This window comes from Telopea speciosissima, chromosome 11 (genome assembly GCF_018873765.1).
Source record: "Telopea speciosissima isolate NSW1024214 ecotype Mountain lineage chromosome 11, Tspe_v1, whole genome shotgun sequence".
Lineage (NCBI taxonomy): Eukaryota > Viridiplantae > Streptophyta > Magnoliopsida > Proteales > Proteaceae > Telopea > Telopea speciosissima.
In genome coordinates this window covers 31,122,885-31,142,537 of record NC_057926.1, presented here as the reverse complement: position 1 = coordinate 31,142,537, position 19,653 = coordinate 31,122,885, and the positions used below count along the sequence as shown (strand labels likewise).

General features: G+C 44.3%; 1 protein-coding gene across 1 annotated transcript; it reads left to right on the top strand.

Moving 5' to 3' along the window:
* The first annotated feature begins 16,647 nt into the window (after nt 1-16,647).
* On the top strand, nt 16,648-17,883 carry LOC122644948. Its single transcript, XM_043838308.1, has 2 exons — nt 16,648-16,654; nt 16,793-17,883. Exons 1-2 carry the CDS (start codon nt 16,648-16,650, stop codon nt 17,881-17,883), a joined length of 1,098 nt encoding a protein of 365 aa, XP_043694243.1.
* Nucleotides 17,884-19,653: the final 1,770 nt, after the last annotated feature.

Sequence of the window (19,653 nt, the reverse complement as noted above, 5' to 3'; positions counted from 1 at the left end):
AGAAACATGGAGGTATATGTGGACGACATGCTGGTGAAAAGCATAAGAGCCCAAGACCACCTGGCGGACCTGGACGAAGCATTCTAGGTGCTGCAAACCCACCAGATGAAGCTAAACCCAACCAAGTGCGCCTTCAGGGTCAGCTCTGGCAAGTTCCTGGGCTATATGGTATCACAAAGAGGAATTGAGGCCAACCCTGCAAAAATCAAGGCTATACAGGAGATGAGCCCACCCCGGACCATTCGAGAGGTGCAGAGATTGCATAGAAGAATCGCGACGCTGGCACACTTCGTGTTCCGTTCGGGGGACAAATGCTTGTCCTTCTTCAAAACTTTGAAGAATTTAAAAGATGTCAAAAGCTTCGCCAGGATAGAAGAATGCCAGAGAGCCTTTGAAGACCTAAAGGCGTACCTTGTCAATCCGCCCCTGCTAACACGCCCGGTACCTGAAAAGGAGCTACTACTATACCTGGCAACATCACCAGTAGCAGTAAGCGCAACCCTGGTGAGAGAAGAAGACGGGGTCCAGAAGCCCGTATATTATGTCAATCACATCCTGCTAGACGTAGAAACTCGCTGCCCCAAGATCGAGAAGCTCGCATTTGCACTGGTAAAAGCAGCTCGAAAACTAAGACCACACTTCCAAGCCTATCCTATAGCAGTCATGACTGACCAGCCTCTAAAAAAAGTCCTTCACAAGCCTGACATATCGGGAAGGCTGACCGCATGGGCAGTAGAGTTGAGAGAGTATCAGATCGAGTATAGGCCTAGAACGGCCATAAAGGGGCAAGCTCTGGCGGACTTCGTGGTTGAATGCACCCAGAGCAAGAACAAGCCAGAAAAGGAGGACCCAATGGAAGTAGAGGCTAGCCCAGAACCATCCTGGACCATGTTCGTGGATGGATCAAGCAATTCGGAGGTCAGGGGAGCTGGCTTTATCTTAACAAGCCCCGAAGGCTTCAGGGTACAGTTTGCGCTGCAACTGAACTTCCCAGCATCCAACAACAAGGTCGAATACGAAGCACTGATAGCTGGGCTAAGAACTGCCAGAGCCATTCAGATTAGGAGGCTGACCGTGTGAGCTAACTCACAGCTGATTGTGAATTAAGTCAATAGGGATTATGAGGCCAGGGACGATCGAATGGTAGCATACCTAAAAGAAACCAAAATATTGTTAAGCTCGTTCGAGAAGTTCAAGATAAGCAGGGTGCCATGGGGCGAGAACGAGAAGGTGGATGAGCTCTCGTGCCTATCAACAGAGGAGCTATCTCTTCTCAATAGCTTGGTTTACATTGAGCAGCTCGATGGACCTGCCCACCTAGTCCGAGAGGTTGCGCAGGCCAAGATCGGGCCCAGTTGGATGGACCCAATCTTTGCATACTTAAGAGATGGTGTCCTACCCACAGACAAAGTCGAGGCATGAAAAGTTTGAGGTCGTGCAGCTCGATACACGCTGGTAGAAGGGGAACTTTATAAGAGATCGGTCTCTGACCCGTTGCTAAAATGTCTGACCCCCACACATGCTCTGAATGCCCTAACAGAAGTCCACCAAGGCATATGTGGCAGTCACATGGGAGGACACCATCTGGCTTACAAAGTGCTAAGAGCCAGGTTCTACTAGCCCAACATGCAGAAAGAAGCAATACAGTACGTAAGGAGGTGTGAACAATGTCAAAAGTTTGCGATAATTCCACATCAGCCCGCTACAGAGCTAGCCTCCATCCTTAGTCCTATCCCCTTCGCTATGTGGGGAATGGATATCTTAGGAAACTTCACCCCGACTTCGGGGGGAAGGAAATATTTGGTTGTTGCGGTTGATTACTTCACCAAATGGGTAGAGGCAGAACCGTTAGCAAAGATCACATGGCAGCAAATGGAGAAATTTTGCAGGGATAAAGTTATCTATTGGTTCGGGCTACCAAAGATACTGGTGACAGACAATGGGACGCAGTTCAATAACCCATAATTCAGGGCGTTCTGTGCCCAATACGACATCAAACTCCGAAAGACCTAAGTTGCTTATCCGCAAGCAAATGGCCAGGCAGAAGCGACCAATTGTACCCTACTAGCAGGAGTTAAAGGAAAGTTAACTCAGGCAAAGGTGAAATGGGTCGATGAACTACCCAATGTCCTATGGTCTTACTGAACTACAATTCGAACGCCCATGGGGGAGAGCCCATTTCGACTAACCTACTGGACCGAAGCACTAGCACCGGTCGAGGTAGTAGCAGGCTCGCTCAGAAGTCTAAACTTCAACGAAAGAACAAACTAGGATGGGCTGAGCGCCAATCTAGACTTCCTTGATGAAGTCAGGGAAGAGGCATTGATGAGAAATGTGGCCTACCAGCAGAGAACAGCTCGCTACTATAATTTTAAAGTCAAGGAGAGGACATTCAGAGCTAGAGACTTGGTGTTACGAAAAGTAACCGCCTCCCAACCGTAGCGTCAGGGAAAGTTGGATGCAAACTGGGAAGGTCCATACGTGGTCTCCAAGCAGGTCAGGCTAGGGACCTACCGCTTGAAGACCCCAGGGGGCAACAAGATACCACGACCCTGGAATTCAGAGAATCTGAAAAAAATTTACCAGTAAGAGGTCGTTGTAAACAATTGCCTTTGATTAATGAAATCTCAGTTCGCGTTCCAATTTTTGTGCAAATATCATTACGAAAGATTGATCTCTCTAATCAGCACGAAAGTCTAGCTCGCTGAGTTAGCATGAAAGACTGATCTCTCTGGTCAGCACGAAAGTCTAGCTCGTTGAGTTAGCATGAAAAACTGACCTCTTTGGTTAGCATGAAAGTCTAGCTCGCTGAGTTAGCATAAAAGACTGACCACTTTGGTCAACACGAAAGTCTAGCTCGCTGAGTTAGCATAAAAGACTGACCTCTTCGGTCGGCACGAAAGCCTAGCTCGAGGAGTTAGCTTAAAAGACTGACTCTAAAGGACAGCACAAGAGCCTAGTTCGTTGTGCTAGCACCAAAGACCAGCAGCACAAGAGTCTAACTAAAGGAGATAGGAGAAAGTGTTGGCTGCAACACGGCAAAATCATGGTCTGCGCAAAGTGAGGAAAAGCACGAGTAACAAGTAAAGAAATCTTTTATTAATACTTTTGTGGAATACAAGTACATGAGGAGATCCCAATATATAAGAACAGTTACAAAGATTGTTTCAAGATCCAAGTATGCCTTCACGTAAGGAGAAAACGTGGCAAACTAGAGCCCACCAGCAACATGAGTTCAGAGTAGACCATCTTGGCGCTCTCGAAGAGAAGAAGGCTGATGAAGCGCGAGCACCAGGGGACACGAAGTGTGAGACATGAGTAGCAATAACAACAGCATCGGATAGAACGATACTGAGCTTGCCAAATGGGATTCACCATCAGAAAGCTGAAGCACCAAAATAGCCCTGTTTCTACTCCTCTACCCCTACAGGGGACGAAGAGCTTGAAGAACACGAGCGCGTTATTGGCTTGGGTCCTCCAGCACACTGATAGTTCCACACCACCCCCTGCCAAATACGTTAACAGTGAGCAGGGGAAGGGGCGGCCTCCTCAAGAGTCTCCACCCCTTTGATGCAACGTTCCCACTCCAAGGAGTTGGCAATGGGAGGAGGCACAAAGGGGAGCCTTTATAGCCGATCACACAAAGGATATGGCATTTCGATTGAGGATTGAAGCTGTGAAGGTCTTTGTCGATGGAAGATTGAAGCCAAAGACTACACCAGCAAGGAAAGTTGGTTCCCGAAATTTACAGCTCATGTATCTGGAAGAGAACCAACAGCATTGCAAGTTGCGGGAAAGGCATAAACCCCCGACAGGAAAGAGGAATGGCGAAGCAACAGCGGAAGCCATGATTCTATAAGGAATATGTGGGATGAGGGATTTTAGCCTCTATTTAAAGAAAAAGAGTGATGGTTTGAAACCCAGAGCCGCATAAATGGTAAGTCACATCAAGAGCCACGTGTTCTAACACTATTGGTTTCACGTTTCTCCAAATATTGGAAAGGACACGGTTACAAGGACGACGATTCAGTTTCCTTGCTAGCGCCATTATGCCTTTGACACGTGCCCATCGCTTATTGGCCTTGAGTCTCCCCAAGAAACTAGAAAGGCACCATCGTCAAGGCGGCAACTTAGAAGTCGGCTCCCATTAATGGCAAGGGTCAATGAGGAAGGAAAGGCAATAAAAGCCTACGAGCAAAATCCACAGCAAATCTCAGGGGAAGATTCAAAGTCATGATGATGCTTACATCATGGCAGAAAGTGAAGCATCACAAAGAAAACCCAGTTCAAAGAGCCAGCTTGAGGGCACGGCCTGAGAGATCGGCATGCGAGTTCATTTCCAAAAATAAGACAATCTACAAAAAGGAAAGGGGCCAAGAGAGAAGAACGTGCTCCAACACTTAAAGGAAATATCTTTCATTAAAAAGAAGAGAAAAATACAAAGTATTCAACCAGCAGTAGGAGGGGGATCCATGTCAAAGGCCGCAGTAACCGAGGTTGAATCCATTGGAGAAGGGTCGATTGAAGTCCGATCTTTTGTTGGAGGATCAGGAGCAGTCTCGTCAATGACGGGTGAAGCAATTTCAAAAGGCACCAAGGCGGCAGGGTCCTCCTCAATGATGGGGTCTTTGAGGGTCACAGGCACCTCAGGAGTGGCAGGGACAGGGGGAACATAAAACTAGAAACTTGAGAAGTCGTAACCAGGGGTTTTCTTGAGGGCGTGCTTCACAGTGTCGTCCACACCCCCTCTGTAGACTTTGCAACCTACGTCCTTCATGCGCTCCCTCAGCTCATTAGAAGCCTTAAAAGCATCCAGGGCTTCCTTAACCGCCTCTTCAATCACCCGAGGCTGTCGTCGCTGAAACTTAACGAAATCCTCTTGGATAGAAGTGGTCCTCCATTTCTCCATCTCTGTCTCATTATTCGCCACCACCAGCTTCGACTCTAGCGCCTCTATACGCTCAGTGAAAGACTTGACCATCTCCTTATGATCCTGGGCCACCTCAGTCAGAGTAGAAATGGTGGTTGTCGCAGCCACAGCCTGCTCCTCGGTGACCTGCCTCATCTTCTTTTCCTCCTCATAGGAGGTAGACAAACTCTCCACTCTCCGACGGAGCTCACTCGCCCCACGAGTGACCTACAAAGATTAAGACGACGCTAAGAGATGACCGATAGAACATAGTGAGAAGCCAAGTTCAAGGCTTACCCTGGCAAAGTCCATGGCAAATGAGTCCATAAGCTCCTCAGCAGGCTGGTCACGAAAGGCGGCCACCCCCCTCGAAGGACCGTAATCCATCAGCTCTTTTGCAACCTGGGGATAGTTAAAGGCCGACTCGCCTTCGTAGACCTCCCACCAGAACTGAAGTCGCTTCTTCAAAGGAGGCAAAGAATTCTCACCCTGGGTCGCCTCCTCCTCTACAGGGTCTCGAGGAGCCAATTATGGGTCTTAGGAGACCTCCCACGAGGATCCGGCCCCCAGCGCAGCCTTCTTCGAGGACGGGTCAAGATCCACGACGTCATCACGCCCCCTCTTTGCGGGAGCCTTCGGAGGTAAAACTTTGGTGGACTTTTCCACCTTGTCCTTCCCCTTACCCTTTGAGGGGAGATCCAACTTCTCTGGCTGGGAGGGAGGGGGCGCAGGATCCTTGATTGCAAAGCCTGGTAGGGTAGAATGAGTCTTCCGCTTGGATTGCTTCTCCAAGGCTTTTTGCCTAGCTGCTTCCGCCTCTCCGCGGAGCTCATCAAAGTTCGGTTCGTAGTCCACCAGAAGAAACAAGTAAGGACGAGTCAGAAATAGTTCTTGGTCATCAAAAAAAAAAAAATAACAAGCTCGCCAGGGAAGGGACTCACCCCGTGCTGAGCTCAGTCCGTACTCTACCAGTAGATCCTCATCTATCAGACCACGCACATCGAAGGCCGTGCCCTGTGCAACAAGCTCGAGAGACCGCTGGTCGTACGAGCTCAACATGGGAACCTAATTCACCGACTTCAGCTGTACAAAGCTCCACTCCGCTTTGAAGGGATCATCCTTGATGGGTGCGAAGAAAAAGTGGTCCTTCCACTTCTTGGCGGAGTTGGGCATATGGCATGCGAATGCCTTAGGTTTTGGTAACCCCGCGGTACTACGCAGGGCCACATAAAACCACTCGTCTCCAGTCTTCTTCAGGTGGTAAAAGTAAAGGAAAAGCGCCCACGAGGCCTTACGACCGAGCTGGGTGAAGAACAAATAGAAACCTAAAAGGTGCTTCCAGGCATTTGCCACCAACTGGCTAGGGGAGCTTTTGAAGTGATCCAGCACCTCCAGGACAAAGTGGTGGACTGGAAAGCGTAAGCCGCACTGAAATACAACTTCATACAAGCATACAATGCCCAGTCGTGGGGTGTTTGCCCTCTCGGCTCTAGTGGGAATCCATGTCTCCACCCAGGAGGGGAAACCATACTGGGTTCGGAGAGCGGCCAGTGAATCCTTGGTCATGGTACTCTCAAAGGCAGCCACGTTAGTGAGCCTCACTGAAACCTCTTCCTCTTCCTCAACACCAGAGGCACCACCGCTGTTTGCAATGCACTCCATTAAACCTTCGAGTAATGCCTGCCCACCGCTAGACCTGGCGGGGGTACCCTAAGACAGGCGTTTAACCTGAGCGGAGAACCTCTTTGACCCAAAAAGTGCTGATCGCTCCTCTTGGGTCCTCTCAGAACTTACTTCGGGGGCAGAACCCCCACTCATTTCGGCAACCCCGTCGGAGTCCTTATTGGACTCCACCTGAGACGAAGACGAAGACATAACTGGGAAAAAAAAAAAACTTACTGTCAAAGAGTCTCTGAAACAGAAAATCGACTAGAGTAGCAGAGGCACAAGTTCGTGAAAGAAGAACTTCACCAAAAATGCTCGAGGATTCCTGAATATGGTTGCCACCGGGAGGAACGTAGCAACAGGAAATGGGAACAGTAAGAAGCAAGGGGAGTGAAAATCTCGAAATCGATGAAAGTCAGTAAAAGGTCGCAGTAAAAATAAGGCCCCAATTTATGCACACAAAAGAGAATAGGGAACGCTCCCCAAATCCAATGGCCAAGGGATGGAACCCATCGGAAGGCCCACAACAGTTGACGTTTAGGCTTGTTCAATGTAATAAAAGCCTGGGCCACATGGCTGAACTGGAGAGGGGGGCTTAGCACGACGAAGATCAGCCAACGGTAGGCCTAGCCCAGGGCTCATAATGCCTACGGCCACACGTCCATACGAAAGAGGGACGTCAATCGTCACCTCGAACCGAGGCACCTTAATGGCTTCAACCATGTGTCAGGTAATAACTGGAGCATCAAGTCACACTCAGCTGTCAATCTATCAGGGTACGCCGTGCGAAGGGAGACGCTAAGAATTGGAATGAACCTAACCCCCCAGGACGCCAGCGCCCTGGGGAGTGGGGGGCTCGTGTTGGGATCATGAACCGGGCACAACGAGAATGAACTGCACTAGACGTGAATCCTAGACAAGGTTACAGGCTCGACAAGTACAAACGAGGTCACCCCAAGCTCATACCTAGAGAGCGCGGCTCCTTGTCCAACCAAATGGCTGCGAGCACTGAAGTAACGACCTTCATCGCTTACATAAATAACCTCAAGTCAATCGGGGACCAACAAGGTCCGAGACTCTCGCCCACGTCACGCCTAATCCGGCGCGTGGGAAGTAATGGATAAACATTATCCCCGAATTAACTTCTGTAACGGTCTCACTCCACTCCGAGATTCCAGCTTACCTATTCAGGCATGACTCTACTCCTCAGTCACCTTAAGAAGGGAGGTAACAGGCACCAAAAAACTGTCGGAATTCTGACTGATTTGACTATTGCTCAGAGATCTAACTTAAGCATCGGAGTGAGATCACCGGCAACACCCGATCTTCTCTGCTAATCCTTATTTTGCAGGCAGAGTTCATTCCCATCAGATTTTTGACGCAACACAACTTAAGGGTCTTTTTGGTATCATTTTTCATTTTGATTTTTGTCTATTTAACAAAAAGCATCAATGAAAACCATTTTCGATCAAAACATAAAAGTCATTTGGTAATCAATAGACATAATAAATTGTCTACTAAGAAATAGTTTTGGTCTACACTAATACACCTATGTGTATAATGATTTTTAATCAATCTAAGGCATCTAGCATTCTCTCTCTCTTCTTGCTGAATGGAAATCTGCAACTATGGCAGCGTTGAGACACTACGATGAAGCTCAGGATATTAAACTCACAGGCCAAGGATGGAGGTGATCGAACTGAGGAGAGATGAGAAAGTGACATTGAGATTGAGAGATAGAAATCGGTTTCATAGATGAAAGAGGGAGAAGAAGAGATGATGTCAACTAGAATTTTAGGAGAAGATTAATGAATTGAATATATTCCTTGATTTTTTATTTCTCTCAAAGGAGAATATATAAGCTATACAAAGATTGAGATCCTAATTGATCTAAACTAGGAAAGAAATATAGAGAATATTGAGTTTACATGTACAAAGGATTTTATCTAAACAAGGAAAGATTTATCATCACATGTGAAGGTGTTGGTGGAAAATCCAACACCTACACACAGGGGCACAATGCACGTGGTGGAGGTAACGTGGACGAGCTAGAGCCTTTGACGCAGGCCCAAACGGAACTGGAAATGGCCTGTCCCAACTTTCGACCAGGACGAAACGGCCTGTTCTAAGATGAAACGGCCTGCTCAGCCAAGACGAAATGGCCTGTTCTAACTTCCAGCCAGGCAGAAATGGCCTGTTCTAACTGGCAAAATGTCATGTTCTAAGAGGCCAGAAACGGCCTATTCTGACTTCTAACCAGGACGAGAAGGGGATCCTTCCATGCCTGAGTAGCTCTAAGGTCTTTTGGGTGAAAGCAAATCACGATGGACAAAGCAAGGAAGAAGATTGAAGATCAAATTGCTTACTTGCAGTCAATATCCGATTGGAGTCATTACAACTTGCGAAATCCGACATTGATGAGATTTACAACCTGACATTTATAGTACATCTACTTTAACGGCCTATTCTAAGATGAAATGGCCTGTTTTCAGTAGAACTACTCTATGACCAAATCACATAATCTCTCAGAAATGGATTTGATGAAGCTTCACGACTCTGCCAGCCATTGATTGATGGAGTTTGTAACTTGATGTTAATGGTCGCCTTCTGAAACACGGACCAAAAGATAAGATTGCTGGAGTTGTTCTCCAAGCATCTCCCAAAAATAGTCTTGATGAAGCTTCCACAACTCTGCTAGCAACGGACTGATGAAGTTCGCAACTCGATGATGATGGTTGTCTTCTGAAACATGGGCCAAAAGACATGGTTACTGGAGTTACTCTCCAAGCAAGGCCTACATGAATGCCCCTTGAAACACAAGCCAATGAGGTATCGGTGGCTGGAACCCAACTCCAGCAAAAATTACAAAGAAGGATGAAAGATTACATCCTGAAAGATAAAAAGGAAAGGATAAAATAAAGATAAAGTGCAGGGTGTTTTGTTGATTGTGGTGTCTGTCCTTTTTTTTTTTTTTTTGCTGTGAAAGCTCTTTCCCTTTTATAGATGGAGCCCACGAAGGACTCCTATAGGTGATTGTCATAACTGTCATCTCTTCCCACAACCCTTGATCCACTTCTCCTATCGCCATGTGTCCTACATGGCCCTTAGTGGAGCATCTCAACACAAAGCACGTTTCTTCAGTTGCACAAATCCTTAGCATGGTGGGTCCTAGCCTAACTGTGTGCTTTTAGAAAGCTCATATTCTGTCCAGATTCTTCTTCCTTTTCTCCACGTGGCCACCTTTCCTGGCCCACCTCTTGGCTGAGAAATAGGTACCTAAAACCCTGAACCGTTGCACCCATGAGATTCTGGGTTAATGCTGCCACATGTCCTTGATCTTGGTGCGATCTCATCTCATCATGTTCCGCCACGTGGCTTCATCTCCTAGCCCCTCTTTAGCCGAAAATGGGGAACCAACAATGCCCCTCACAATCCCGTTTGAACAGGATCACCCAAGTTTGAATGGGATTGTGGACATGATTTTATCAGTCTATTAACCGAAATGGGGTGTAAACAAATGTGTTCCTATTTACTCGGTCTCCTTTTGATGATTTCGGCTATACCCATGAATCATCTACATTTGAAATTGCCATGAAGTTTGCCGATTTTGCGGCAACCGGCATCGACAGGCAATTAGCGGATAACCATCCACTCATTCAACAACTTTTTTTTTTTTTTTTTTTTGCGGCAGAAGAACGGCAACGATTGAGAAGCAAATAAATAGGAGAGTGCAATGGAAGTTGTGGGTGACATGTGAAGGGAAATAGAGGGTGATAATCTAAGGAAAGAGATGGGAGAGAGAAACGTAGGAAAGTTGGAGGAGTTTTAGGAGAGAGGGGAGTCATGGGTTGCATGTGGAGGGAATTAGAGGGAGATAATTTAGGGAGAGAAATGGGAGAGAGAAACGTAGGGAATTTGGGAGAGATTTTAGGGAAGAGGGAGTTTTAGGAGAGAGAGGAGTCATGAGTGGCATGTGGAGAGAATTAGATGGAGATAATTTAGGAAGAGAGATGGGAGAGAGAAACGTAGGAAGGTTAGTGGTTTAAGAAAAAAAGTTGGAGATAATGGTGGGGGTTAAGGAGTAAGTGGGTAGGACATAGGAGAGTGGGCTGCAATTATGGCGGTTTATACCACACCTTTGAAGCGTGCAAGCACACATTTCATGCATGGGATACTGAAATAACCACTTTCCCACTTAAAGTGCCCAACCAATGGCAAATTGAATATTGATTTGGTGTTACGGCACTAAAAATGGAGAAAATGGCTTTTGCACGGCTCCGAGGTTGATGCCGTTATAGCCACAGGCACAAAGAATCCATGTTCCGTCATCAAAAACAAATCCAATTATACGACATGTGTCACACACAGTCTCCTCAACCGATTCTATTTACCTTTGCTCTTGACCGATCGGAAGTGTTTAAGCTAGCAAAACAAGACTTAACCCAAGGTAGGGTTCGGTTCATTGTTATCTTGATCGGTCATGACCGAAATAATAATCCATGATCGGTCTCTTTTTTCCTTTTTTATTTTTATAGCCCACTCTCTTATAGAAGAAAGTGGCTATGCGGCAGAAAAAGATTGCCCCTTGCTTGGTGAGTATAGTTTTTAGCCAGAAAAATAAGTTGACGGCCATTCACAACACCAACAGCAAGGCCGGTACACAAACCGTGCCCCTTGACGATGGGTTACGGCTTCTCAATGCTTGTTTACAAGGGGATTTGCCCCTTGTTGAGCACCTGCGATGCACGATTTGCAAAATTTGCCCCTTGTTGAGCATCTGCATTGTCGGCATGCATTCTTCTTCCTTGAACCATCGCAATTCCGCTTTCTGGAGTCCCACCGGGCGTGCCAAAATGTGTTGGTGGAAAATCCAACACCTACGCACAGGGGTACAATGCATGTGGTGGAGGTAACGCGAGCGAGCTAGAGCCTTTGACGCAGGCCCAAACGGAACTGGAAATGGCCTGTTCCAACTTTCGACCAGGACGAAACGGCCTGTTCTAAATGACTAAACGGCTTGTTCTAAGATGAAACGGCCTGCTCAGCCAGGACGAAATGGCCTGTTCTAACTGGCAAAATGTCATGTTCTAAGAGGCCAGAAACGGCCTATTCTGACTTCTAACCAGGACGAGAAGGGGATCCTTCCATGCCTGAGTAGCTCTAAGGTCTTTTGGGTGAAAGCAAATCACGATGGACAAAGCAAGGAAGAAGATTGAAGATCAAATTGCTTACTTGCAGTCAATATCCGATTGGAGTCATTACAACTTGCGAAATCCGACATTGATGAGATTTACAACCTGACATTTACAGTACATCTACTTTAACGGCCTGTTCTAAGATGAAACGGCCTGTTTACAGTAGAACTACTCTATGACCAAATCGCATAATCTCTCAGAAATGGATTTGATGAAGCTTCACGACTCTGCCAGCCATGGATTGATGGAGTTTGCAACTTGATGTTAATGGTCGCCTTCTAAAACACAGGCCAAAAGACAAGATTGCTGGAGTTGTTCTCCAAGCATCTCCCAAAAATGGTCTTGATGAAGCTTCCACAACTCTGCCAGCAACGGACTGATGAAGTTCGCAACTCGATGATGATGGTTGTCTTCTGAAACACGGGCCAAAAGACATGATTGCTGGAGTTACTCTCCAAGCAAGGCCTACATGAATGCCCCTTGAAACACAAATCAATGAGGCATTAGTGGCTGGAACCCAACTCCAGCAAAAATTACAAAGAATGATGAAAGATTACATCCTGAAAGATAAAAAGGAAAGGATAAAATAAAGATAAAGTGCAGGGTGTTTTGTTGATTGTGGTGTCTGTCCTTTTTTTTTTTTGCTGTGAAAGTTCTTTCCCTTTTATAGATGGAGCCCACGAAGGACTCCTATAGGTGGTTGTCATAACCGTCATCTCTTCCCACAACCCTTGATCCACTTCTCCTATCGCCATGTGTCCTACATGGCCCTTAGTGGAGCATCTCAACACAAACCACGTTTCTTCAGTTGCACAAATCCTTAGCATGGTGGATCCCAACCTAACTGTGTGCTTTTAGAAAGTTCATATTCTGTCCAGATTCTTCTTCCTTTTCTCCACGTGGCCACTATTCCTAGCCCACCTCTTGGCTGAGAAATAGGTACCTAAAACCCTGAACCGTTGCACCCATGAGATTCTGGGTTAATGCTGCCACATGGCCTTGATCCTGGTGCGATCGCATCTCATCATGTTCCGCCACATGGCTTCATCTCCTAGCCCCTCTTTAGCCGAAAATGGAGAACCAACAGAAGGTTACCGAGAGAGGAAAGATATCCCACGGCTAGCTCTTTCTCTCAATAAAGATAAACAAAAGGGGAAAAGGGGGTTCGGTCATGGCTTGAGTTCTTGATTGCAGGTGGATGTGATGGGATGAGAAGAAAAGGGGTTTTTAGAATAAGTGGACAGAAAGAAGGGTTTTAAAGATAGTTTTGGTAGATGTAGAAAAGAAATCATATTAAAAAAAAAAAAAGAGAAAAGAATGGAGGAGGAAATGATGATGAAGATAAAAAAGGGGTTTCGGTAATGAGGGGATTTTGTTTTTGCAGATTAGAAGATGGGGGAAAATAGGAAAATGGTGATGGCTGCAGGGGGAAAGATGGTTGTTGTGGTTTGATTGTGGGTATATGGAGAGAGAAGAAGAGCAGAGCGAAGGAGAGAAGCAGGTCCATCTGCTTGGTCAGATTGGAGGTTGAGTTCAATTCCAAACTTGGACTAGTGGAGTTGTAGGGAAGGGAGGGTGGGTGAGGGTGGGGGTTGGTTTGGGTAACAGCAAGGGGTGGGGGCAGTGGGGTTGCAGTAGGAGGAGGAGGAGGTGGCGGGTGGGATTGCAGGAAGAAGAAGACGAAGAAGGTCAGGATTTGTCTTCTAATTAAAGAGGAAGTAACGCTTCTACCATTGACTTTGGGACTTTTTTTTTTATGAAATGAAATATAATTAAATTAAAACATAATAGGAATATTAGAAGTCATAAAGTCAGATGATATATGTTCTGTCCTAGCATAATTTGCCAGATTATGTGTTGGTTGTATCATATATCACATCCAGATAAGAAAGGATTAAAGCTAGGCCTCGGAACTAATCTGAGATCCAGAGAGAGAAGATAATTAGGGTTTCTGAAATCCTAAAAATGGGGAAGCAAAAGCTAAGATCAAGCAGGCTTGCGTTGGACGATTGTTGTTAGTGAAGGGACGTCGTCCTCCTCCCTTCCCCTGTTGAACCTCTCTCCAGGCGCTTTTATAAATTAAATAATTATAAAATAAAATGAAAGGATAAAGAATTAAATAACTAATAAATTAATAACAAAGGAGAAACCTTTCCTTCCTTCTCTCTGGAGGAATTGTGGCAAGCACTCCTCCACTAAAAGAAAACCCAAAACTGAAATGAGTCCTCAAATGAAAGAGAGTAAAATCGCAGTGCATCGATCGAGTGAAAATAGAATGTGAACTTTAGGCCTTCAAGAAAGGAGAAGGGCAGGAGAAGACTTACAGCGGTCATCGAGAGTTGCACTGGCCGTCGGGAGTTGTAGCGGTCATCCTCCTCTTCGTATTGAGCAGAGAACAACAGCTCTTCTCCCTTCTCAACTTCGTTCTCCTTCATTCTCCAAAGCATGGATATGAAAATATCATTTTGTTATGTTTTATTGCCAAAAGACAAAAATACCCTCTCACTTAAGTGAAGCTGGTTTTTCTCTGAAAATTGGTAGAAGTGTTTCTACCAAGTGAGAAATACCAATTTGGTGTTTTGCAAATGTGTGCTAAAAGTGTGTCAAGTGCCCAATTCGTTTAAAAAAAACAAAAAAACAAACCGGACATACCATTCAGCGTTTAGCATGTTTCTGTTTCAAAAAAGCGGAAAACACCAAAAACACTAAAAGAGAACGTTACCATACAGAACCTTAGAGTCCTACTCTAAATAGCAATCCTTGATGGGAGGAGTGCATCACAATATCTATATAAGGGACTTTAGTTCCTCTCTATGCTAAGTTTCATATCAATCCATCACTGAGAAACATTATGGGAGATCAAGAGGAGAAACCTAGAAGCTCCATTGTTCGTTCTTGTTGCAGCGATTCGAAGACGAACGTCGCCATGGCTAGTTGAAGTCAGGAAATCGTCTCATATCATATGTTGGTGAACAATATGCAACTCTTCTCTTATTTTTGTGATTCATTAACGCAATGGCAAGATCCTTATGTATTCGTGTGTATGAATATTAATCCCATAAGCATCACTTTTACTCTCTGAATAGTAAACTCAAGAATAGTCGTTATATTTGTCATGACCAGATTAGTCGTCATTGGTTCTGCCGATCTAGGATCTACGAGTCGAAGAAAAGTTTTGTAGCCAATACACACAAAACCATATGTAATGATTGTGACATATCTATCATCCAAAAAAGCACATTAGACGCCATTAAAATAAGAAGTGAACACGTTGTTATCCGAAGATGAGTGGGTGAGAGTCGTTCTTATTGTAGAATTTCGACTTGTAGGGGAGGGGAGAGTGAGGGCGGGAGAAGGAGGGTTGTTACTGGTAGGGGTGGAGTCACGGGTTCCAACAACGGGGGTTGTGTAGCCTCCTACAGAGGAAGGAGAAGGGGTGGGTCCCACATATTTGATTAAAAATAAAAAAATTGAGTTAGAATATGAAGTGTTGGAGCACTTTAGGAAGTGTAATTTTTTTTTTTTGTTGGAACCCATGAGCATTAAGTAACTTTAGGGATTAAGTAAATATTTTCAAAATCAAAACTAGTAGAAGTAAAATATATTTTAAACCTACTTTGCCAGCCCTTTCCAAATTGCATTCATCCCTTCCCGTGCCATTTCAGATAACATCTATGTTGCTCATGAAGTTTTATTGCATATGAGGCACTCTAAAAGGAGGGATGGGTTAATGGCTTAGAAAATGGACCTTAGTAAAGCTTATGATAAGAGTGGAGTGGATATTTTTAGAGAAATTACTTGGCCGTTTGGGCTTTGATGACATGTGGATTAATTGGGTAATGCAATGTGTCTACTGTGGAGTATTTTGTCAAATTTAATGGGGGGTGATTGGTCATTTTAAACCTTTTAAGGGCTTAAGGCAAGGATGCCCACTAAGCCCATATTTGTTCATATTGTGTCAAGAATCCTTATCCTGCGCCATATCTCAGGCTGAAGCTACTCATGAGTTTTTGGGTGTGAAAGTAAGTAGAAAGGGTCCAAGCATTTCTCATTTATTTTTTGCCGATGATTGCTTACTATTTTCTAGAGCTAAGGTTAGTGACTGTCATGCCATTTCTAAGGTGCTTAAGGATTCTTGTAGTGCTTCGGGGCAAGAGGTTAATTTTCGTAAGTCTTGTATTACATTTAGCCATACTACCAATAGTGTTGCCCGTGCTGATGTGTGTAGGGAGTTTAACCTTGTTGAAGTTTCTGATTTGGGGAAGTACTTGGGTATCCCCACTACTTTTGGGAGATCAAAAAAATCTCTTGTTGTTGATGTCATGGCTCGGCTTCAAACCAAGCTGGCTGGATGGAAGAGTTCTCTCTTATCCCAAGCAGGGAAAGAAATCTTGATTAAAGTAGTAGCAACCAGCCTTCCATCTTATGTAATGTCGATGTTTAGTCTCCCAAATGATATCTGTGTTGAATTGACTCGTTTGGTAAACAGGTTTTGGTGGAAAGATGGTGAAGAGAGAGGGGTTTTTTGGAGAAAATGGGAGCATCTCTATAACAGTAAAAGAGAGGGAGGGATAGGTTTTAGAGATTTTAGATGTTTTAACCAGGCTTTACTTGCCCGGCAAGCTTGGAGGGTGTTGCATAACCCTACAGCCCTTTGGGTCCAGGTGTTGAAAGGGAAGTATTTTCCTTCATGTCACTTTTTAGATGCCAAGCCCAGTCAGGTGAGTACTTGGGGGTGGAAAAGTATTCTAAAGGGGCGTGAACTACTGCTGAAGGGACTTAGAAAGAAGGTGGGTAATGGGAGAACTATTGAAACTTTTAAAGATTCCTGGGTTCCTTCGTTAATTAATGGTCGTATATTGAGTCCAAGTAGAGATAATGTGCTGTATGTTTCTGACAGGATTCAGCCTAATACCCATCAATGGAATGCTGCTCTAATTAGACAAATCTTTAACCAAACTGAAGCTCAAGCTATTCTGAGAATTCCTATTTGTATATGATTGGTTTTGGAGTTGTTCCAAAGATGGCTTGTTTACTGTAAAGTCTGCCTATTATTTGGCTTTATCAAATGTGGCTTCTGACTCTGCTAGCTCTTCTGTATCAAGTGGTGAGGTTTGGAAAAAGTTGTGGAATTTGCCAGTGCTGCCTAAGTTGAAACACTTTATTTGGAAATGTTGCTCAGATGCTCTGGCAGTTCGTTCTCTTCTTGTGAAGCGTAATATTGTGTCTAATGGAAAATGTCCCTTATGCAATTCTGCAGATGAAACTGTGATTCATGCGTTGTTTCATTGTAACTTTGCTGCTGATGTTTGGCTGGCCTCCTCTTTTAGGCTTTGCACTCAGTCCCTAGCTGGGTCATCCTTTAAGGATATGTTTATGAATTTTCTGAAGCTAGCTCCATCTTTTCCTGATAAAGTAGATGCCATTATTCAATGGGTAACGCTGGTGTGGCAGATCTGGAAGGTTAGGAATCAGTTTATATTTCAACATGCTAATCTCTCTTTGTATGATACCATACAGAGTTTCTATCGGGGTGTTCAAGAAGGAAGGCTGGGAATAAGTGGAGAGAAGTCTAAGCCTCTTGACCCTCCTGTTCCTTTAAATATTGTGTTACCAGCTACTAATACTTGTCGATATAAAATTTACACTAATGGTGTTTGGAACTCTGTCTCTTGTTTAGGTGGTAGAGGTGTCATGGTTCGCAACTATAAAGGAAAATTTGTGGTGGCAAAGTGCAAGCATGGCTGTAGCGATTCTGCAATGGCAATGGAGGCTGAGGCGATAAGGGATGCTCTCCTGCTCGCGCGTAGTATTAAACTAGACTGTATTTCTATTTTTTCAGATTGTAAGACTCTAATAGCTCACCTGATTAATGCCCACTCTTCTCTTGATTGGGCATCAGTGATGGTGGTATCGGATATTAGAGAATTAGTTGGTGAATTTTCCTCTGTTGTTTTCATGTATATTCCTAAGATGTTAAACAAGGAAGCCCATGTGTTAGCTAGAGGGGCTTCCCTGTTATCTATTTCTTCTGTGTGGTGGGTTAACCCTCCTAGCTTTGTTGTAAATCCTTCTCTTCTAAAGAGGAGGGACTTTGCTGCGTGTTTTGAATAAATTTGTTTGGGCCGAAAGGCCTTCTGATGGACCCAAAAAAAAAAACTCGTTGTTATCCGAAGATGAGTGGGTGAGAATCGTTCTTATTGTAGAATTCCGGCTTGTAAGGGAGGGGAGAGTGAGAGCAAGAGAAGGAGGGTTGTTACTGGTAGGGGTGGAGTCACGGGTTCCAACAACGGGGGTTGTGTAGCCTCCTACAGAGGAAGGAGAAGGGGTGGATCCCACATATTTGATTAAAAATAAAAAAATTGGGTTAGAATATGAAGTGTTGGGGCATTTTAGGAAGTATAATTTTTTTTTTTGTTGGAACCCATGAGCATTAAGTAACTTTAGGGATTAAGTAAATATTATCAAAATCAAAACTAGTAGAAGTAAAATATATTTTAAACCTACTTATGTTGTATTATTCTTATCTAGTAGATCTAGGCAAGGTTTTTACCCAAAAAAAAAAAAAGTAGATCTAGGCAAGGCAATTCCCCTTTTTTTTAGAAGGAAAAAATACGTTGAATACATGTAATATCACTTATTTACCCTCAATTTTAATGTTTAGCTAAGCTCAACCATAGGTGCAATACTGGTAATTCACCTAAATAAATAAATAAAGTGACTCGTCTTGACTTGGTTTGACCAGACCAAGTCATCAAGTTTTCTGAAAAACGAATCGAGACGCTAGTTTTCCAACTATGACTATTTCATGAAATCAATTCAAAATTGAAATATAAATCAAATCGGGCCTTAAATAGTAATACTCATGTTTTTCTATGGTAAATCTGTATAAACAAAAAAGAGGAGGATGATTTGGATAATGAAAACTCATTTTCTATGTATGTGCCGACCCAACAAACCTACCGTCCTAGGACGCCCACACTTTTGAGTCATCTAATCTGATAACTCGGGTAGCTTTTCTGTGCTTTCTTACGGTTAGCGTGGTTCCATGGGTTCACTACTCCGGCACCTCCGTGTTTCCACTTCCCGCGGGAGATTCGGAGCGTATCTGTTCTCACTGATTCATTCCCCCAAAACCCGCTTCGTCTTCTGCCCTTTGAAGTTCAAACCTTCAAAAGAGATTTTCTACTTTTAATTTTTGAACTACAAATATTTCGCGGCAATGGCGAATTCTGAAGCTTGTAAGTTTCTTGCTCTCTTTATCGTCTGAATTTTGAATTCTTATTCTATTCGTCATTTCCTTTTTTCTAGGGTTTTTATTTTTTAATTTTTTCTGTACTTCTGTCATGAACTTGGTAGATCTGTTCAAGACAATCCTCCCTCCAGGGAAGACAACCTTTTCTCTCCAGAGAACACTTTGATTCAACACCAGAAGAATGTGTTTCTATTATTTCCAATTGCCTATATAGTACATGTGCAGAGCACTTACAGCTGTCTAACTTGAAAGGTTACAACTGAATTAGTTACAAAACTCTAACTAACTATTATTAGTTGCAACAGTTACATTCCTAACATTCGCCACTTCTTCAAATGATCCTTGTCCCCAAGGATCAAAATTAGGAAAGCGAGAAGCAATTGTCGACCAGTCCTCCCAAGTAGCATCCTCCTTGAACCCGTTGGTCCATTGAATCAACACCTGAGCTACTGCCTTATTATTCTTCTTAACCATGCTTCGTTCCAGAATGGCTGCAGGTTGCACCATTGGAATTCCCTCAAGATTTACGTCTGGCAAAACAGTAGAAACTGGAATGTTGTGCCCCACATGTTTTTTGAGTAAGGAAACATGGAATACAGGATGAATTTGCGAACAGGGAGGTAGTTGAA